Source organism: Mus musculus, chromosome 12, assembly GCF_000001635.26.
Source record: "Mus musculus strain C57BL/6J chromosome 12, GRCm38.p6 C57BL/6J".
NCBI classification, from domain to species: domain Eukaryota; kingdom Metazoa; phylum Chordata; class Mammalia; order Rodentia; family Muridae; genus Mus; species Mus musculus.
The window spans coordinates 75,075,881-75,097,653 of NC_000078.6; the positions used below are offsets into that span (position 1 = coordinate 75,075,881).

The window sequence follows — 21,773 nt, forward strand, 5'->3', positions numbered from 1 at the left end:
GGGTCATGGCCCATACCTTAGAAAGCTGGTATAAATTCTTATAAGAGATGATGAAACATTTGAACGCAGGTTTCCAGCCTCAGAAGTCTACAGTCTCTCACAAGCAGTGAACTGCTTAGTCTGCCACCTGTTCAAAGTTGGATTGTATTCATTCATTTCCGTGTTTTCTATGGACATTCCAGCAATACAATAATGGAGATGATGGTATCATTAGTAAACCCTAAAACAGTTACTATGTGACCCTTTAACAACAGCAAAACATGCCAACTCTACATTTAGACATCCTCCATACAGGTCACACCTCATCATGTCATCCTGAGCTACCACAACAGCTTATTAGGTGGTTTCATTGCCAATACCCATTGTCTTCTTGAACTAATCTTCCACACAGAAGAACCAAATTCTTTTGCTTATCCCAGACCTTTTAGGATAATAGTCAAAGCCCTCCTGAAATGAGGAAAAGCCTTTTGATATCTTATTTTCCCTTCTTTCTCTCTAGACACATCTGCTTTCCACTCAAGTTTCTACCAAAAAGCCAAAGTATTTCCTCTCTCTCTCTCTCTCTCTCTCTCTCTCTCTCTCTCTCTCTCTCTCTCCTTGGCAACATATTCTAAGTTATACTATATCATTTCATTTACACACTCAACATTGTCTCAGTGAACACAGCTATCCACTGAAAGGCAATGTTTTCAACTAAACAACAACAAAAGGAACAGACACTGTAGCTGGGAGCTCAGTCTCTTGTTCATTCCTACAAAGTCTTGGATCCTGGTCTACAGAGATAAGCTGGAAGTGGAGGAAGAGATGGACATTGTGATCAGTAGGAAGGTAGAGATGAGGTGGGAGAGAGAGAGAGAGAGAGAGAGAGAGAGAGAGAGAGAGAGAGAGAGAGAGAGAGGTGCAGTACTTCTCTCTGACGTTCTGAAAAGCTCACTGAATATTAACAAGCTCACTGGGGGCCAAGAAGCTTCTATTGGCAGCCACATACCAGTGCTTTATAACAGCTACTGTAGTCCCAAATGGACTAAAGAACTCTTAGTAATTCACAATTCCATTCCTGAGTCCTGGATCTCAACCCCACCCAAGCTTCTTAATAGACCATTAAGAACATTTCTTGCTGTTTTCTGGAAAAAAGCTTTACATATTCTAGCAGGCCTTGTGGAAATGTGATTTGGCATCAAAAGAAACAGGATATGAAAGAACATTCCTGCAAAGAGCAGTTCTATTTTGATAAGGAGATGGGGACAAGAATGCACCTCACATGGTCTTTTTTTAAACCACTGGACTACATCTGAAAGTATTAACCATAAAAGAACTACCTAGAACTATGAACTGTGAGCTTCACAAAATGTGTCACCTCATGGGATACTCATTTTCTTAAAGGAAAGAGAAGATAAAAGCAAAAATCTTTCTCACAGGCAAGGGTAGAGCGAACATAAAGAACTGGCCCAGTTTCCAAAATAAACACCAAGCTTAAAGCTCTCCCCATCTGGCTAAGCAGGAAACCCAAGTGAAAATGAGCATGTTCACACTCCATTTCCCTCCTACACCTCGAGAGCAGGCTCAGGAGACCGTGTAACACAGCAGTTAATGTTACACCTGAGCTAACTCAATTGTTACATGACGGTTGGTGGAAGAATGTCCTTAATATTGGAATAGAACAATAACTCACTTTAAAGTCGTTCTGTGAATCCATCTAGGTCAGGTAACCTCATAGGTCTCCACAGGTGCATGTGAAAATGTCTTTTGTGCCCCAAGTCAAGTACATTTCAATCTTCCCAGTGCCTCATTTGTATGTGGAAAAACATTTCCCTTTCCAAATACACTGCAAAAGCATGTTTTCTTACCTTCATGATATCCCCCTGACAACCTTTCCTCTCATCTCTTTATTCAGCTTGTTGCATAGAAGACACTTCTTTTCTCCATAGAGCAATGGCACTCTTTGTGATGCCATCTCCTTTTCACAGAATCATGTGCCCCACCCAATGAACAGTGGTATTACCATGAGAAGGTACGCTAGGATGTCAGCATTTAAAAAAAAAAAGTGATGGAAATACCATCATTCAATTCTTGCACTTAACATTTGAAAAATTAATTAAAACACACAGAGACTTGAAGACTGTAAGATGGTCCCTCAGGCCTTTGTACTCAATTAATGTATATTCTCTTAGTCTCTATGCTCAGTTGATGTTTTTTTCCAAGTGAGGATATGTCAAGGACAAAGTCCATAACCTCACTTGACTCATAGTATGAATTGTACAGAGATGATGAGTGAGCTCACCAACTATTGATAAGGATGTGTGGAGCTGGTCTCTGATGATGACTACTGTGTGACCGAACACACCCCAGTAACCCTTACTACCTACATGGAAAGTCAAATTTCCCATCATATACATCCCATTGGCAGGTGGGCTTGCCATTCTAATAAATCTTCCAAACCATTTTCCTGCTTGATTGTAAACTGTTCTTGTCCATTACAAAAAGCTTCTAGAGTGTTTAAGTGACCGTCAATGATACCATTTTGGAAAACTGTACACACTATCATCATTATTAACTGGGTTTCTTGCCTGCCAATTAAACCTCAACAATTTATTTATGTTCATGGCTTTCAGTCTTGCTTTTCTTAGCTTCTCAAAGCTCCCTGAAGCAGAATAAATTCTCACTGTTACATTTCATATGAGTTAAGCTACCTCAATCTGAAACTTAATCAAACAATAGTAGAAAGAATAAGTAATGTTTTAAATAAAATGAATGCTCAAAATCCAACCTGGTAGCCCTTTGATGCATTATATCTGTAAACTTAAAAATATATTCAATGGACAATTAATACAATTATACATATGCAAATATGCACAAGGAGAAAAATACTATTTATGAACAAGAGTCATCTGTAACTCACTTTCTATTCGTGTTTCTCTGTTTTATAAAATTGTAATAAAGAGGCAAATATAGAGTTCTTTGTGATGGTTATATTAAGCTAAAATGTAAGTTATATGATAATTTAGTAATAATGTAAATTGCTTTCTTGATGAATCTTTAGAAGAAGATTCATAAAAATACATTAAGAGGATAATCACATTAGAAAACAAAAATCTACACTCAGATCCTGTTGTTTTATAACCATCAAAACAAATTATCAGTGTACTAAGGTGTTTTATGAATAGCTGCAAAATTAGACAGTCTGCTGATCTTTAGAAAATGGAAAATTATTAGGATTCAATAACAAGATTATGTAAATTAAGTGGATTAGAAACCATTTCACGAAAGCATCATTAAGTATTTACTGAGCAAATTAGCAAAGAGATTACCCACCTCTTGATTTAACAAAAACAAATCTGTTATTCTCAACAACCGCTGGAGAACTGAACTGCTGTGATACTAACAGCACTAACAGCCTTTGAGAGTGAGTTTCATGAATGCGAACAAAATGTCAGATTCATTCACAAATACACAGATGTGGAACACTGGAAAAGACCTGACTAAATTGTTAAGGTAATAGCTACTCCCAGAACTATAGATGTCACTCCAGATGGGAAATATGCCAAAACTACAAAGAGACAATTTGAAGTCATAAAAGTATGAATGAAAACATATATTGAGAAGAACAAAAAAAAAATCAATTCAGGCTGAACAAATAGATTTTCCACGTTGGGCAAGCCTAGAATTGAATGAGTTTTAAGTTTAAAAACTTCCCCAATAGCAGATAACAGAGATGCATTATTATCCTAGAGACATGGGAATTAGCTGAGATACCTTAGGAATGGGCCAAAACTACATAACTATTTCCACTAAATTGAAACAGCCTTTGTGGAAAGAGGACAGAGTCTAAGATTCAGGAAGCTCAGGAAACTTAGAAGGTGCAGGAAGTTCATGAAACTCACTTGAGAATCTCAGGAAGTTACAAGATTTATAAGGTCCTTTCAAAGGTTATAAAGGCAGTACGAAATTTCTGGAGAAAGTAGACTCTTCAAAGACGTTGTCTGCAAGATGAGCACTGAGATGCAGAGCTGCAGTTTTCTGGAATCAGCGCACATACAAAGATGGGATTTCTAGTGAAAAAGATGCTGTCTTTGAGTCACTAGTGCTGCTATAATTAACTCAAACAATCTCAAACCAGACATGAGAGCAATCATTCCTTTAGGCAGTCCTCAGTGCCATATATGAGATGAAAAGATTTGTGTTTACATTCTCCCAAGGAAAACTAAATTACATTCATAATTTCTCCTTAAAGATTTCTCTGGTACTCACTCACAAAAGATCATATGGTTAAATTATTAGACAAAGTCAACATGCAACTTAGCATTCGATGGTAAGAACATAAGAATCAGAAAAGAAAACACCACAAAAGGATAAAAGGACTCAAATGGAGAAACTGGATTAGCTACCACTAAAATCTCTAAATATTGTTGCATCACATTAAAATTTTAAGAGGCTCTCCCCACAATAAAACAAGCACAATAAACACAAAACACAACACATGCAAACACACACACACATGCACATCAAAGAAAGAGAAAGAAAGAGATGGAAAGATAAACACTCTCAGGGAGAGGGGGAGGGGGGAGAGGGAGGGAGAGGGGGATGGGGAGAGAGAGGAGGGAGAGGAAGGGGAGGGGGAGGGGAAGGGGAGGGGGAGGGGGAGGGGGAGAAAGGAGAAACTTTAAATTCTTGTCCATGATGGATGGACAGAACATACTCAATTCTGATACCAGCAGTGGAATATTTTTGCTTAGTTTCCTTAGTAGTATTAAATGAAGAAAAAACAAGATTACAAACATCTGCAGTGTTCATATTTTATATTCTGTACATACATGTGTAATAAAGCCTGGAACTGTTCAAGGTATACCACTTCATGAGTCTGAAAGACTTTTATAACCCTCTAAGTTTATCTGAAGGGAAATATGCCACAAAAGCACTACAGACTGCAGAACTAAGAAGAATATTAAAATACATTTCCTTGGAACAGTCTGGCTATAGAAGCTGGACTCACACAGAGGCTTAAACAGAAATGTAAAGCCAATTGGCACGAAGATGCTAAGTACCAGAATAGATGAAAAGATGTCTATTCATGCACTGAAATGAGATAGCAGAAACTCAAGGAAGAAGGTGGCCAGGCTTAAAACTAATCAGGGACTGAAAACAAGAGGGTAGGAAATCTAGATCTTGCAGATATAGTCAGCCACACATAACATAGAAAAATAAAATAAAATCAACTATGAATCAATGGCATTTTGAAAACCCAAATGAAATTGTGTGAGAATTTCCAACAGAGGTACGAACAGATGGGTACAAACACCTACTTAACCTAGATAGAGAACTGATGATATGTATGGATACCACCACAGTCTAACTTGGTGAATCAATGGATTTTATTGGAGTTACTTACAGGAATATAAAGGAGCTATCATTTAGAGGAGCAGAAATGACTCAACAACAGCTGTATCACCAATATCACATCGTAGCATGGATGATACACTACAAAATTTATTTAATAAATTGATTTAATAAAATGGCTTACAGGCTACAGTCCAAATAGTCCAAAAATGACTGTCTACAAACAGAGAGTCCAAGAATCTAATAGTTGCTCAGTCCATTAGGCTGGATGTCTCAGCAGGTCTTCAGTAGATGCCAGAATCCTAAAGGAGCAGGATCGCATGCCAGTGAAGGAATGGACTTGTCAGGGAGAGCCGAAACAAGCAGGCAAAAAGAGCAAGCCTCCTTCTTCCAATCCCTTTATAGAGGCTGGAAGCAGAAGGTGTGGCCCAGATGAAAGGTGGATCTTCCCACCTCAAAAGATTTGTATCAAAGGTGTATGTTTCCAGTTCAAGAGATTTGGATTAGAAGTGAGTCTTCCCACTTCAGATGATTTAATTAAGAAAAGTCTCTCAAAGGTGTATCCTGCCACTTGGGTTAATTCCAGATGGAGTCAACTTGATAACCAAGAATAGACATCAGAGTAGGGAATGTGGTTGATCTGGGAGGTTTGGAGGGGTAAATATTATCAAATTTTATATTAAATTCTCAAAGAACAAATAAAAGTAAAATGAAATACATTTCTACATGTATGTGGAAACAGTAAGCAATTTAGTCTTTGTTTTATATCCACTAGCGATATCTGTGCTAAGGAATGGTGCTGTGTTTTTACTTTTAAAGGGGGTACTCTAGCTTCTAGAGTCTAGACAGATTCTAGGATAAGAATAGCTATGGAAGAAAAAATATAGGGAACTACTTCAATGGTCCAAGCTACGGACAACATTGATTTGGTCTTAGATAGGAAGTTGTAGCTTGATGAACAAAGGAAATAAGAATGTGTTTACACTTCTACATTGTTTTTATTTTACTTTGATTATGTTAGGAAATGATATTCTAGGCTACCCTTCTTGAAAAAGAGACTGGCAAATTCTTTAATATTGAAATATGTACTTACTTGTGATCCTAGGCATTATTACAGAGAATTAAGAACTTAGGTTCATGCAAAACTATAACTGCATACATCCAAGCACCTTTATCTGTAATTCCTTCAAAGTAGAAACATTCTAAAGGAATCCAAGTTGATAAATCTCAAACCCACCTGCATATCAGAATGTATAATTGGGATAGGTACACTTAGAATTTGGCAGAATTCTCACATTGGTTCCCTGTCCCGTGGAGTGATGGCTATTACAGTTGGAGAGGCTAACTGGAAACCTTTAGAATTTTCTCTTTCAAGGAGAAGAGTAAATTGAATGAAAAAAAATGTTATCACATTCCTGGAGGAACTGTAGAAATTAGTGCAACCATCAAGAACTTGAAAGATACAGGGGTGATGGCTCCCGATACATTTCCCATTAACATTTTTATCTAGCCATCGAGACAGATGGATCATGGAGAATAACAGTTGAACATTGAAAGCTCAATCAAGTAGTGACTCTAATTACAGCATTTATACCAGATGTGGTATCCTTACTTGAGCAGATTAACACATCTCCTGGTACATGGTATGCATGAATCTATGGATCTAGCAAATGCCTTTTTCTCTGTACCTGTCCATAAAGGCCACCAAAAGCAACTTGTTTTTAGTTGGCAAGGCCAGCATTACACCATTACAGTTTTTCCTAAGGATATGTTAACTTTCCAGCCCTGTGTTATAACTTAGTTGGAAAAAACTTTGCTTGTCTCTTTCTTCTACAAATTTCACATTGGTTCATTATACTGACTACATTATACTAATTGGACCAAGTGAACAGGAGATATCAATGACTGTAAATCCATTGGTAACACACACACACACAATCCAATTAATCTTGAAGGACCTTCTACCTTGGTGAAATACTTAAGTCCAGTAGTCCAGTATATGGCACATGCAGAGACATTCCTTCCCAAGTGAAAGATAAGTTATTGTACTTAGTCCGTCCTACCACCAGGAAAGAAGCATGATGTTTAGTGGGCCTATAAGGATTCTGGAGACAATACATTCCTCACTTGGGTGTGTTACCCTGGCCCATATGCCAAGTGGCTCAGAAAGCTGTTAGATTTGAGTGGGCCGGGAATAGAAGGCTTATCAACAGGTCAAGGCTGCTGCACAGGATGCTCTACCACTTGGACCATATGATGCAGTAAATCCAGTGGTACCTGGGGTATCAGTGGCAGATAGGGATGCTGTTTGGAGGTTTTGGTAGGCCTCTACAGGTGAATCATAGAAGAGACATTTGGGATTTTGAAGGAAGGTTCTACCATCATCTGCAAACAACTCTTCTCCCTTTTGATAGACAGCTCATGGCCTGCTACTGGGCCTTAGTAGAAATAGAACATTTGACAGTGAATTACTGAAACCTGATCTGCCCATCATGGGCTTGATTTTATCTGACCCATCAAGCTATAAAGTAGCATGTTCACAGTAGTAATCAATTATCAAATGCAACTGGTCTATACATGATCAGACCCAAGCAGGTTCTGAAGGCACAAGCAAGTCATATGAAAAAGTTGTCTATGGTTTCTACTCCTGTTACAACCAATGCTGTCTGCTGCCAGGAGTGCACCTGTAAGTTCATGTGCCCCATGGTGAGTGAGGAAGAGAAGACTAGGGCTTGTTTTACTGATGGTTCTCAAGGTTATGCAATCACCACACAAAAATTGGCAGCTGCAGTGTTACAACTGTTTCTGGGACAACCCTGAAAGATATCAGTGAAGGGAAATCTTCATAGTAGGCAGAGGTACGGGCAGTCCACAGGGTCATGCAGTCTCTTGGAAGGAGAAAGGGAAAGCTCTGCGATTGTTTACTGATTCATGAAACATTCTTAATGATAGGTAAGTTATGCAACCAAGGTAGCTGCCCCAAAACAGAAGGACGGGCAAAGAAAACATGGTATGAAGACTGTCCATATGTGAGAGAGACAGGAAGAGAAAAGTGTTTTATGTGAAGAAAAATAAGTACAATTGAGATATTCTCTTTAATTAAATTAAGCAAGACTCAGACAAATACTTAGTGTCTTCCCTCATTTACAGCCTTGGGTTTCATATAGTTATATAAAATCATATATGTGTACATGTCATAAAAGCAGAGGAAATCTGTCTAAGAGAATAAAGGACCCTAATGGGAGGGGAGGAGGGAGAAGGCTGTGAAGGGTTATGTTCGCTGAAAAGCATACAGTTGTGGTGAGGTATCCTCACATAACACAGCATCAACAGTGAATACACACAATGGAGATGTCTTAGGGAACATAAACAATTAGAATGTTTAATTTAATTAAGGTGTTCTAAAACAGATGAATGGTTAAACAGCAGTGGTCCAAACCACAAAATGCAACCCAGAAGAAAGCTATTGACAAATTCCATTCACATTTATCTCAAAGGTATAACTGGAACTTAAAAGGCAACTTTTAAAAGTTGCATTTTACATGATTTCATTTTTATTTTATCTTTATTATCTTAAAATCACAAAATAATAAAGAGGTAGAATAGATTGTTAGTTTGAAGAGACTGGGGAGGGTTGGGGGAGGGCCGTAATTGCATGGAGAAGGTCTTTGTGGTGTTAAGACAGTTATGAGTCTTTTTCTGCTTTGTTTTGCTTTGAGGGCTTGTATCAATTACTTTCCTATCACAGTAATAAAACACCATGAGCAGAGCATCACATGGAAGGAATGGGGTCATAGTTCCAGAAGGTTAGACTCCACGGTGGTGGGGCAGAAGCACAGAAGGAGGAGCGGGAATCTGATAGCTCTTGTTTTGAAGCACAGGTAGGAAGCAAGAAGAGCTAGGTAGAAATGGCGCAACTCTCAAAGGCCATCTCCTGTGACACACTTGCCCCAACATGGCCATGTCTCCTAAACTTCCCACTATCAATGAGGGAACAAAGTGTTCCAATGCCCAAGACTACAGGGGACATCTCGTGTAAGCCACCACCACAGTGCTGTCGCTAAGAATGATCAGGGCCTTTCATGCTATGCAAGCACACTACACGGACCTCTATCCACAACTCCCAACTCTGAATCTTCCCTGCAACGACAATGACAAGAATCAACACCTGTGGCAAAACATATACTGTAGATTCTGATACCATATTCCAGGAATAAAAGAAGGAAATCAAGACAAAGCAAATAGAGCCCCTCTCTGCACAACCACTGCAATTTCTAGTCCATTTGTAATATCCTCAGAAAGGTTAGCCAGTTCTAGACTGTATCAGGTAACATGCCTTTCATAAATGTTAAAAGCAGCATAGTGCTGAATTCTACATGTGACAGAACATTTTATTTATCACACTATTGCCCAAATACCTTTTTGATATGAGTACCCATTAAATGAATCACCATGGATCTATCTCTTTGTGTATAGAATATGCCTCCCTCCCAAAGGCCCTTAGAAGAGGCAACACTTGCATTCTACTCTTAGATCTTACTGAAGCCCTAATCCACCCTCAGAACTTGGGTACTCTTGTCTCTGTGGCTGAATACATAATAACTAAAGTAGGGAACTAAACACTTGCTAACACTAGTGTTTCAATTGTTAGCTTCAGGTTACTCCACAAGGCTTCTCTCAGGGAACTAGCAACAGCTTCCATCATCATCTGGCTCCTGCCTCCAAGTGTGGGCTGCTTACAAAAGGACTGCCTGCCACTCCAGTTCCCTCTCTCTGTTCCCACATTTTCTCTCTCTTTCTCTGTTTCCACATTCTCTCTTTCCCCTTTCTGTCCTTGTCTGCCTCCCTACCTCATCTCTACCCTCATGGCTCTACTCCCATCTATCTGTCTGTCTACATGTCCCTTTGTCTACCCCTTCTCCAGGCCCTCGCTCCTCTCCCTTCCCCTAGTAAACCTCCTTTATAGCAGATTTATTGCATAACATAATTGCTCAGGGGCCTACCTTGCCATGAGCCTGCCAGGTACCTCCGTGCTATATTATATTTCATAACACCAGTAGCTTCTGGACTCTCTGAGGCATGAATGTCTTGACTAGTGGTTCTCAACCTGTGGGTCGCAAGCCTCACAGGGTTCACATATCAGATATGCAGCATTAGGAAGATTGAGAATCATTGGCCTAGACTCTGAATCTTTTTCATGAATGTTCACATCTAAAGCTCTATAATTTGGAGCCTCAAAAAAGGAGGAGGAGAAGAAGGCTTATACTAAATTACTACACAAAACACCAGCAATAATGACTTCAAGGCTTATAAAACGTGTCAAGGCTGATCACGTCTTCAGCACAATCTTGAAGTTACTTTTGGTGGCTGAACTGGGCTTCAGTGAGTCATCTAGGTCAGCTTGAAGGTGGAGATGCCTGGAAACTTTCCTTCGAGACATTTTAAAACAGCATCTAAAGTTTGAACATCTTTCATGTCTGGAACTCTGCTGTCATTCAGTCAGAACGTGGGGGCAAAGCACATGGTCTTTAGCTCTTTGAAAGGGCATTCTGCTTTCAAGAGCATTGTCAAGTCACTGTAGTCAGGCACGCACACTGAGTCTTGGACTCTGTCACTGCTGCAGGCTTTCAGCTCACCAACCCTTTCATTCTTTGTCACAAACTCAACTGACTACAGTGCTAACTTCATTATAAAAAAATTAAAATAAAAAAAATACATCAAACTGTATCCTGAAGTCCACTTTAATTCAGAAATTCAGTTATTGACTAAAATATTTTCTAACTTACGGTCTTATATATATATCCCATCTGCTTTTTTAGGAATCCAACTGCCAACAAAACCTACAGAATGTGCCAGACACCTCCTGTCTAGATACCAGAGCTAGTTCTTTCTCCAGAGCTGCCAGGTACAACAACATGCATGGAATCAAATCGCAGACTTCCCAATCTGAGTTTTCTATCACTCCCCACACACAGTTTTTCATGTGCTAATGCATCCCAAAGAGTAAAATACATTCCTTGCATTTTTATTCCCTAGGGATGAATCAAAAGTAAACCAATTGCAAATGATTTCAATTAAAACCTTCCTTAAGAGAAAGATCATTTCAATCCAATCAGAGTTCAGAGGTAGGAAGAAAAAAAACTGTAAAGACTAAAATTGGTTTTAATAGAGAAAGAAAAAAGATACTTACAGCCGACCATCATCATGGCCACTGAGAACATCTTCTCCACGTCTGTGGTCGGAGCTATGTTTCCAAATCCTATGGTTGTAAGGCTCGTCATGGTGAAGTAGAGGGAGGACACATACAGGGAGTCCTTGCTGGGTCCTCCTTCCCAGATCCCTGCACTCGTATTGTAGCGATATGGGGTCCCAATGCTCAAGGCCAACTGGTAGAGCCAGCTGTCTATTTGAATGGTGTTGGTGACTTCATCAATGACCTCATAGTCTCCAATGCTGTACCAGATGCAAGCCAGCCAGTGAGCCACCAGTCCAAACACACATACCAGGAGCACAAGGACCGCTGCTCCATATTCCAGGTAATGGTCCAGTTTCCTAGCAACACGGCCCAGGCGTAAAAGGCGCACCACCTTTAAAGAGCTGAAGAGACTGCTGATTCCCTGTACAAACGAAAAAAAAAATTAAATGACAATAGGAACAACTTAATGGGCTGCTTTTACAAATCTGACCACCCAGTCATATACCAAAACATACAGATCCTAAGCAAGCAAAGAAATGAAACAATGATAAATATTTTTCTTTAAAATGCAAATTCCATCCCACCCAGAAATAGAATGTTTTTGAAATTTACTAGCTGAAGCATCTCCATCAGTTAAGAACTGTTCACTCTAAGAGAAGTATAATTTTCAACTGTGTTCTGCATAGGGTACAGATAAAGAGATAGTAAACCTGGGCCCTTTCTTTCTTTTTGCTATAAGTTTCCATTTATTCCTTACTCTCTAATAGGTAAAACCTGGAAACCTTCTGAATAAGGAAACCCCGTTTGACTAGCGAGAAAACAAGAAGCGCTTCGGTGCATATGGGGGCAAGAAGCAACCATCATCCTTATTCCCTCTGTGTCCTGAACTACCTGAATGAACCGAGCTAAACCTAGAGTTGGTACAAAGACTCCAAATTCCCCCCATTCTCTAGTTGCAGTCCTACAGAAGGCATCCAAAGAAAGAGCAGCAAGACATTCACATTTTTGTTGATAAACTTCTCAAAGTCAAGAAAGATCCCATAGTCAGGTTTCTGGAAGCATATGAGGTTACCTGGGGAGTAGGGTGAAGGGATGAAGGGGCAGGAAATGTATCCCTTAGACAGGTTGCAAAACAGAGGAAAACTAAAGCAATGAGGTGGGTGCTCTCACCTGCAAATCAAGTGAGGGCCATGGCCTCCTCATGTAGATGTTTCCTAGATGGCAGGCAAAGCAACCATCCTAACCTACTCTGACCGACAGAAGGACTGACTGACAGGGTGGGACAGATATGACATCAACAAGATTCTATGCACAGAATGGTGAAATTCTTGACAATTAAAACAGAAAAAAAAAGTTTCAGAATTCATCTGCTCTATTACATGTTTTAGATGCTTATTATCATGGAGATTTTGAAGAGAAAGAAAAACTAGAAGAACACAAGATGCAGAGGTGACTGGAGCCATGAGAAGTGGCAGTCCATTCTGGTGGTTTCATCCCCACCTGGCTCTTTTTAGGCTTGGATTTCACTTACCAGCTCTCAGATGCCAGGTCATAAAATAAATTCCCTTCCACTTGAACAGTCAGAGTAAACATAAGATGCCAAACCTTAAGTAGTTAAAAGACATAGAAGTGAGGCTCAGGAGACAACTCAGCCTACAAAGTGCTTGCTTCTCTAGTATGAAGAACCTGAGCTTAATCCCTGGAGACCCTGAAAAAGAGGTCAGACCTGGTGGCACATGCTTGTATTCCCAGCACCAGGGAGGAAGAAACAGAAGGATCCAGTCTCTGGTAGGGGACCCTGTCTCAAAAATAATATATAAGATGAAAATAAGGTGGATAGTGTTTGAAGAGGAGCAATTCCTCCACACATACACAAACATGTACATATAAACACATGAAAGAAAAGGAAGGAAGGAAGGAAGGAAGGAAGGAAGGAAGGAAGGAGGGAGGGAGGGAGGGAGGGAGGGAGGGAGGGAGGGAGGGAGGGAGGGAGGGAGGGGAGGTAGGGAGGGAGGGAGGGAGAGGGGAGGGGAGGGGAGAAGAGGAGAGAAGGAGATAGAGGGAAAGAAAAGAGGGAGGGGGAGATAGGGAGGGAGGGAAGATGAATAAAATTAAGAAGCCAAATAGGCATTACACAGTGACATCAATGTTATATAAAGTAAGAAGATTCAAGAGAACTCAGGAAACTAAGCTTACTCAACTATGGAGATGCATAACGGTAAAGAAGAAAGGAAATAGGAGTTTGCAGAGCACTTCTGGATGCTGGGGCTCTGTGCTGAGGGCTGGGAACATTGAGATAAATATGTCTTACCTCTGCTTTAAAGGAATTCATAATTGAAATGCATGAAAACTCAGAGTTCAATTTTTAAAAAGGTAAATGCTGCATGAATGCTGTTTTCTAGGTAGCCTGAATTTATGAAAAATAGTGGGGCTTCTCTTTAAATGCTGCATAGCCAATTTCTGCTTGCATTCTTCCCCATTAAAAACAGAAGGAAAATCAGAGGAGATATCATTACCCCGTTTGAACTAATAAATTGCCACAAACCCTTGGTAGAATGTACGAATTGGAATCTACTGGGAAGAGGAGGAGAGGATTCATCCAAAAGGAACCAGGCCAGCCTGAAGCACAACTGCTGTGAGGCCACTTGCCTGGCCCAACCTAAGTAGTGCATGGGCTTTGTGAACTTAGATTTGGTTCCATGGCCACCTTTTTCTTTTTAACTTATTTTCAACCAATTCCCCAGCTGGCACACTTTGCAAAATGATCTTCTGAGGCCACCCTTCACATTTCTTTCATGGTCTGGGAGTCCCATCATGCATGCTTCTAGACCTTTTAAGGGTTCGTTGGTCTTATGACTAGGAATTGATGATCCCCAATACCTCTTTGCAGAACGCTCAACAGAAATCACACATGAGTTTCTTGAACAAGAGGCAAAGGCCTGCTATGCATTTCTATGTGACTGCCCCACAGATTCCAATGGTGTTTAAGGCACAGGGATGCTTCACTTCTCCCAAGCCCATTGTCCTGTAACCCCCTGTCCTGTAATGCACATCACGGTTACCAATCTGCTCTATGAGTCTTGATTCTTTCCTCTTTCTGACAGATCAAGCCCTGGGCTACTCATCACTCAAAGCACCCAAGAATGACATTTACCCAGATTACAAATCTATCAAAATGTTTCTTTCTTTTTGCTCCTATGGCCATACCTTGGTCTTAGTTCCACGTTTTGTTCTGTGTTAGTCATTGTTGCTATATTTGTTACACTTGTGTGGTGCAAACAACCACTTCACACTTCCTACAAGTCCCAAATCAGACACTATAAGCTACCAGCATAGGATTTTTAAAACTTACATCTGTCTAATCATGTCTCCTTCTGACCTTAAGCCATTTTCTACTAGCTTACTATTCATAGGATTAAATATTCCTTTTGTATTATAACATTGTGAACCTTGATGACCTTGTCCTAATCTACCCCAGCTACTCCTCTCTGTGATTGCTAGTCCACTACAGGAACTGCTCACTGCAGTGAACATGATCCCAGGCTGTGTCATACAACATTGCAATTGGGTCATTCCTGCTACTTAGCTAATCCTTTCCTTCCATTTTCTTAATGGCTGGGATCTTGTGTCATGGCAAAGATTCTCTCCTCCGCTATCCTTACTGTTCTGCTCTTGCCTTCTCTCCCCACTGAGAACTGGGTCTTTAGCTTTGTGTTACCATATGTTCTTTGCACATCTCTAGTAAAGCAATTATCACAATCACACTTTAGTTCAAATCTGTTTCCATGCATGACATGCCAGGAAACTAGAAACTCCTTGAGCAGTACATCTAGTGACAGCTACCAATCTGGCAGTTGAAACTACATTAAGCAGACAATGCAGTCCTTAAATGAAGGAGTAACTTTAAGATTAGTCAAATGTGGGTATAGATCTAGGTGCTTTGGTTATAGCTAACAAACTGATTTGACAGCATAATGTGGAGAAGAAACAACGATTATAACTTTACATTGCATAAATAGAGTTCAGAAAATGAATAGGAAAGAGAAATTCTCACTATGTCTACACTGACCAGGCCACATATTCAAAGGACACGGGGTTTACCAGAGAACTGCTGGGAAAGAACTAAAAACCCATAGACTTTGGGAAATGGGGAAGAAACTGAAGAAATGGAGAATGGACAGGACACAGCTACATTCCCATACACAGGCCACGACTGAGGGTGAGCTCATTCTTTGGAAACCTAACCTGAGCATCCTGGCACGTAGTTGGGCTGACATGCACAGACTGATGTACCAAAGACTTCAACAGCCATGGCTATGGACTCCGTGCACTCGGCCGGGGAAAATGTGGGATCATTCACTGCTGCTTCAAAAAGAGAGTCTAGATGATAATACCATGTACTCGCCACATGCCAGGTTCTGTTCTTGAACTTTTCTATATGTGAATTCATTTATTCTCAGAAACAACTCTATGTGATAAGGATCATGAAAACATGGTCCAGAAAAGCTCAGTCATTTCAAAAGTTCACATAGCTACCAAAGAAGGATTTAAGAACAAAATAGCAATGTGGCTTCAAATACTTTGCTTATTTGAAACTCAGTCTGCCGAGAGCACTACACTAACCTGCAAGCTGGCTTGTAGGAGGGTCATTCTCTATAGAAAAGAATGAAGATGACATGTCTAAGCTCCCTTGGCAGGACTCCATCACAGCAGGAGTCACAGAGGATGCTCTATGGCGGTACATAGTCGCCAGACATGTGACAAGTCATTTCACTTTACAGTAGTGGGATTCTGGCCTTTGTTGCTCACAGGAGAGCAGAGAGGCTTCCAGGTCACAGCAAGCAAGCAGTGTGAGCATCACCCAGGCCCAGACGCTAAGCTACTTAACACATTCTCCACAACAACCACGTGCTTTGCAGTCTTCTGGTCTGTACCCCATCACATCCCACAAAGTCCCAACGATATGAATCTTACTAAACTCCTGAACTGAGCACATTCTTGAGGCCTCATCGCCGTATACAATTAAACACACTCTCTTCTGCTGGGCTTTGACCACCACATGACCATTTTTGTCTACACTCTGGGTCATTTCCCATTGTTTTTTGTACATAGCAATAGTGCATCAGACCTTTCCGCTACCAAAAGTCATGCCAAACTTCACCTTTGAGCTTGCCTTCGGTGTTCAATTTATTGTTGTTCTATCTAATCAGAAACTGTTATCCAAAGTTAATAAATAAATAACTAAGTTGGTTTTGTTCAGAAATTCTCCATTACTTTGTATCAAAATGAATCTCACATCCTCGTTACAAATAAATACTCGGAATGACCTAAAGCCAAATGTTTATCCCTGTAGAATGGATAAGGGATACTATCTTCATTCAGTAGAATACAATCTAAAACTAAACTAGAATTATACTTAACAGGAATAAGTGTAAAAATGTCATATTAAGCAAAATCAAATCACCCAAGAGTATATACAGTACGATTCCATGTGTGTGGAGTTCAAAAAAGAAGATAAATTACCCTATGGGTTTAGAAGGAAGGAGATGAGCTTTCATTGTTGGGGAAGGCGTAGTGATGAGAAGTTTGCCTTGTGAAGTTCCATGAGCTGTTTACCTAATGTTGATGTGCTTCTCTTAAAGAAAATCAGAAGACCCCAAGGTCTTGCCTGTAATGCTAAAATATCACCAGGAACAGGTTCTGATGAGTGATTCCTCACTCATCCTATTACTAGAGAGCAGGATTAGCCAAAGTCTGTATCTAAAACAGTATTTTCTAATATTATGGTTCATTCCTATGACCTTCACAATGGGACACAAATTGGACTTACTTCACTGGTAACTTTCTTTTCACTCCTCTGATAATACTGGATACTTTTACAGACCTATCTTCAAAAACATCTCTTATTCTACCCATACTTTTAACAACAATTTCTTGATTCTCTATTTTCCACCAGAGCTCTGTGTTCTTTCATTTTCTGCTTCATTTCTCTCCAAACTTTGCAGGCCTTTTGTGCCCTCCTCTGCACCCCATGGCTTTTTACCTTACTCTAACCTCTGAGATCTCACAGCATGAATCCCTGGGGCTCTTCTGGTGGAAAAAAATATCAAACACAGCAAATGTGTAATAGAAGGCAGTAGGGTTAAATGGCTGGACTCTCAGGCTTCTCATCTCCTTCCCCATCCCTGCCAATTTCCTTCCTTCACAAGACCACCAGGGCACAGGAGAGCAAGGAACATCCTAGAGCAAGATAAATCCTGTGCTAGAAACTCCACCCTTGGTTTGTGGATGGCCACATTAAGAAGTTCTATCAATGATAAAGCCGCATAAACACTCATCAATCCATTCAGCTGTTTTAGCATTCACTAAAGTAGGCATGGAACTCAGCCAATATCCCTTACTGCTTTCTTCCTTTCCTTGTTGTGTGAACGTAAGAAGAATAATCAAAGGACTTGCGTCTCCTAGGGTCTCATGACAATTAAGATAATGCAAAGGAGCAGATATTGAAGCATAGCATCCTGTTACATGGCTTTTCACCTTGCCATCTTGCAACACAAAATTTTGTGACAGACCAATTTTTTTTTTCAAACCACAGCTGGGATTATTTCTCCTCTTATTGTATCAGATTCCCTCTTCAAAGTAATTCATAACCCTCCCATTAACAGATAGGATTTATTTCAGAGCTCTCACATCTGAGCCAGCCTTCTGGCTTGCTTTGCCCAGCAGAATGTGATATGAATGATTCTATGTCAGTTCCAAACCTGGATCACAAATCTCTTTAACAGTTCTACTCCTGTTCTTAGAAGCCCTCTATGCGAAGAACACTAAACAAGCTTTTGGAGGAGAAGAAAAAGCAGCCGTTTGCATCATCAGCTCCAGTGAACTAAGCAGCCAGCTACTGATATATGGGTGAACTTGACTAAAATAAGCCCAAAGCAACCCAAATCATAACTACTCAATTAAACCCCAGACTCACCAGTTATAAGTAAAAAAGTCATACTTGAAGTGCAGAAGAGAATATAAATATCTATCTGGCACGATAGATTTTAACCAAAATAACGAAGTAGGTAAGATATGGAGTTGCAAATTAAAATAATATTGAATATGTAATTGTTAAGTATTGTTTGTCTATTACATTATAAAGTACGTTCTATCATACTTTACATGGATTCATAACAATAAATTCTCCATAACAGGGAATGCAAAGGCATGTCTGCAAATATCTTTAAAGTAATCTGAAATCCAATCTTACTGAAAATCCCATCATTACTTTAAGTGGTACCAAGGCAAACAGCTCTTTCAATAAAACAAAATCAGAGATCATCTGCCAACTTAACTGCAGCAACTTTCCCACTTCTCAGATACCCATGCCTTATGAACACAATCTGAAGTGCACTGCATCCACTACAGACTCAATAATCTTGACCTCAAAAACCCTTCCATCAGATCACAACCTAGTCTCTATTGAGTTCAGTGGTTGCAGGTACAAGATGCAACAGTAGTTCAATCCCAGTCACACAACAGATACTTCCCCCCATCTCTCAACCCTCAGAAATCTTTCTCTTTTTACACAGCGCTGTACTGACTGGTTTTGCGTGTCAACGTGACACAAGTTAGAGTCATCAGAGAGGAAGGAGCCTTAGTTGAGAAAATGCCTCCGTGAAATCCAGCTGTAAGGCATTTTCCAATTAGCGATCAATAGGAAAGGTTTCAGACCATGATGGTTGTGCCATCCATCCCTGGGCTGGTGGTCCTGGGTTCTATAAGAAAGCAGGCTGAGCACACCAGGGGAAGCAAGCCAGTAAACAGCATCCTTCCATGGTCTCAGCATTAGCTCCTGTTTCCAGGTTTCAGCCCTGCTTGAGTTCCTGTCCTGATTCTCAGTAAAAATGATAACATACCCCTTTGCTGTCTTAAAGATGTTTTTTGATTAAGAAATCAGACACCAAGAAGTACCCGTGACATTTTTTGTTAATATTTCTTACACCCAATCTACCTTAAATTGCGTGGTTCTAACCCCTAAATATCTCTCAAATGTCTACTCTTCTCCATCCCCACTGTCACCACAGTATGAGCCTCTCTCTTCTTTAACTACAAGATGCTTCAAGGCATTGATTTGAATGCGTTCAATCTGTTGTGAACATTATTTAAACAAAAATTTCATCGTCAAAATGACTGGCAGCTCATCATCATAGCTTTTCATTATTCCAAGCTTTGCACATACATAACTTAGCTCATGCTTATCACTCCAACTTCAATCTACACTCTTCTGTCCCCTAACCACCTTGCTTCTTATCCTTGGACTATACCAGCTCCCTCAAACACAAGGACTCTGTATTTGTCATTTGCTCTAGAAGATGTTCTATGATCCTTCCCTGTCCCTGTCTATTAAGACATTACAGCTCAGCACAGAAGACGGCTTTCTTCTCCTCAGAGGTAACCTCTCCTTTCTTATCCAGACCAAGTCATTTCAAAGGTAACTATACATTTTCATCATTATATTTGTATTTGTGGTTGTCGGGACCCATCATATTTTGTCCATTCTTTTATCCACAAGACATCCTGTATTATTTTGCCACATAGTAGGCACTCGAATGCTTGTCAAAAATAGTACAGTAATAAAAGAATAAAATAGTAAGTAGATGTCTCTCATAATAGTTTCTAACTCCTCCACCATTGATACTGTAATAAATAATGAATAGATATTTAATTTTCCAGGTAGACTATATCAGACAAATGGATAGAAATCACATAAACAATAAGCTCTGTTTCTTAAGTACTGGGCTCTTATTCTAAATAGATTTTATACATGAGTGACTACATAGTCCATTTCCATTTCCTTTTGCAGAGTGCAATTTGAAGACTGAGAGAAAATTGCAAACTACATTTGTTATGTGAACCTCTAACCCAGATAACAAATTCTATTGCCTCCTTTCTATTCAGAACTTTCTTCTCTGACTCATGCTACCAAGAACTCCAGAGGGAAATTCTCCTAATTACTCCAAGCATTAGCAACATCCTTCAGTAGGGGATCTGAATTTAAATGGCTTGTGCATGACACCTGCTTTAGCCAATTTGTATTCTTACTGAATCACAATGACTTGCATAGATAGATTGATAGATAGATAGATAGATAGATAGATAGATAGATAGATAGATAGACAGACAAATAGACAAATCGACAGAAAGATAGACAACAGGTTAATGGGGGGAATGTTTCCATTTAGCACCAATAATGTATTAATTTTTTAATGCTTTCCATTACAGAAGAGGCCTTTAAAAAAAAAAAAGTAACGACTGGGTCAACAGCAAATACAAGGCCTGACCAAAATATGCAACATACAAAGAGATATGTTAACTAAAATCTCTACTTTCTCTACACATTATAGTTACAATCAAGCAAAGTTGGAGGACACTTGGAACTCCTTCTTGGATACATTTTGTAGCCTTTATAATCAAATCTAAACTCTGTAGCACAGCCTGCTTTAGCCCATCTCCCCAGTCGCAATCTGCAGCTGCCTCCTGCTCTCTGTACTCTGTTCATAAAGGACTTTTTTTCTTCCTTCAAAAATTTCATATTCTCTTTCTCCTAGGGGATCTTCAAGCTTACTGTTTAAAACAGTGTCTCTAACCTACCAACTGCTTCTTTTGCCTGACAAACTTCTACTTATCTTTCAGGTCTGGGCTTAAGTATCATTGCTTTTGAGACCTTTCTTAGCTATTCCTTTCATCAAAGAAGCTGGGACACTTGCATTATAGCACTCATAATTAGTCCAAGAAATGCTGTCAGAATAAAGTAACAGGCAATGAAATTTGAAACAGAAAAATGTTGAAGCAATTGCAATTAGCTATGTAAACAAATGAGAAAGGGGAACATTAAGTGTGTGTGCCTATTAGTTTTATCCACTTGCCACAAACTAGAATTACCAGGAAAGAGAGAACCTCAAATGAGGAACTGTTTTCACTGGGCTGCCCTGTAGTCAAGTCTGTGAGGCATTTTTGGGATTGATGAGAGATGGCTCAGACCAGGTGGAAGGGAGAATCCCTGGTCTCGTGGCCCTGGGTTGCATAAGAAAGCAAGCTGAGCAAGCCATGGCCAGCAAATGAGTAAATGGCTTTCTACCATGCTTCCTGCCTGGGATCCTACTTGAGTTCATGCCCTACCTTGACTGTGACGTGAAAGCATACAACATATAAATCCTTTTATCTCAGTTTGCTCTGGGTCAGGGTTTTACCTCAGCAA

General features: G+C 39.9%; 1 protein-coding gene across 1 annotated transcript in view; it reads right to left on the reverse strand.

The window, feature by feature from the left end:
* The window catches only part of Kcnh5 (potassium voltage-gated channel, subfamily H (eag-related), member 5), a 280,116-nt gene that overhangs the window by 178,664 nt on the left and 79,679 nt on the right, over nucleotides 1-21,773 (reverse strand). Inside the window, exon 7 of the mRNA NM_172805.3 lies at nucleotides 11,525-11,951. Coding sequence (NP_766393.2) covers nucleotides 11,525-11,951 — 427 coding nt within the window. The remainder of the gene's footprint in view (nucleotides 1-11,524; nucleotides 11,952-21,773) is intronic.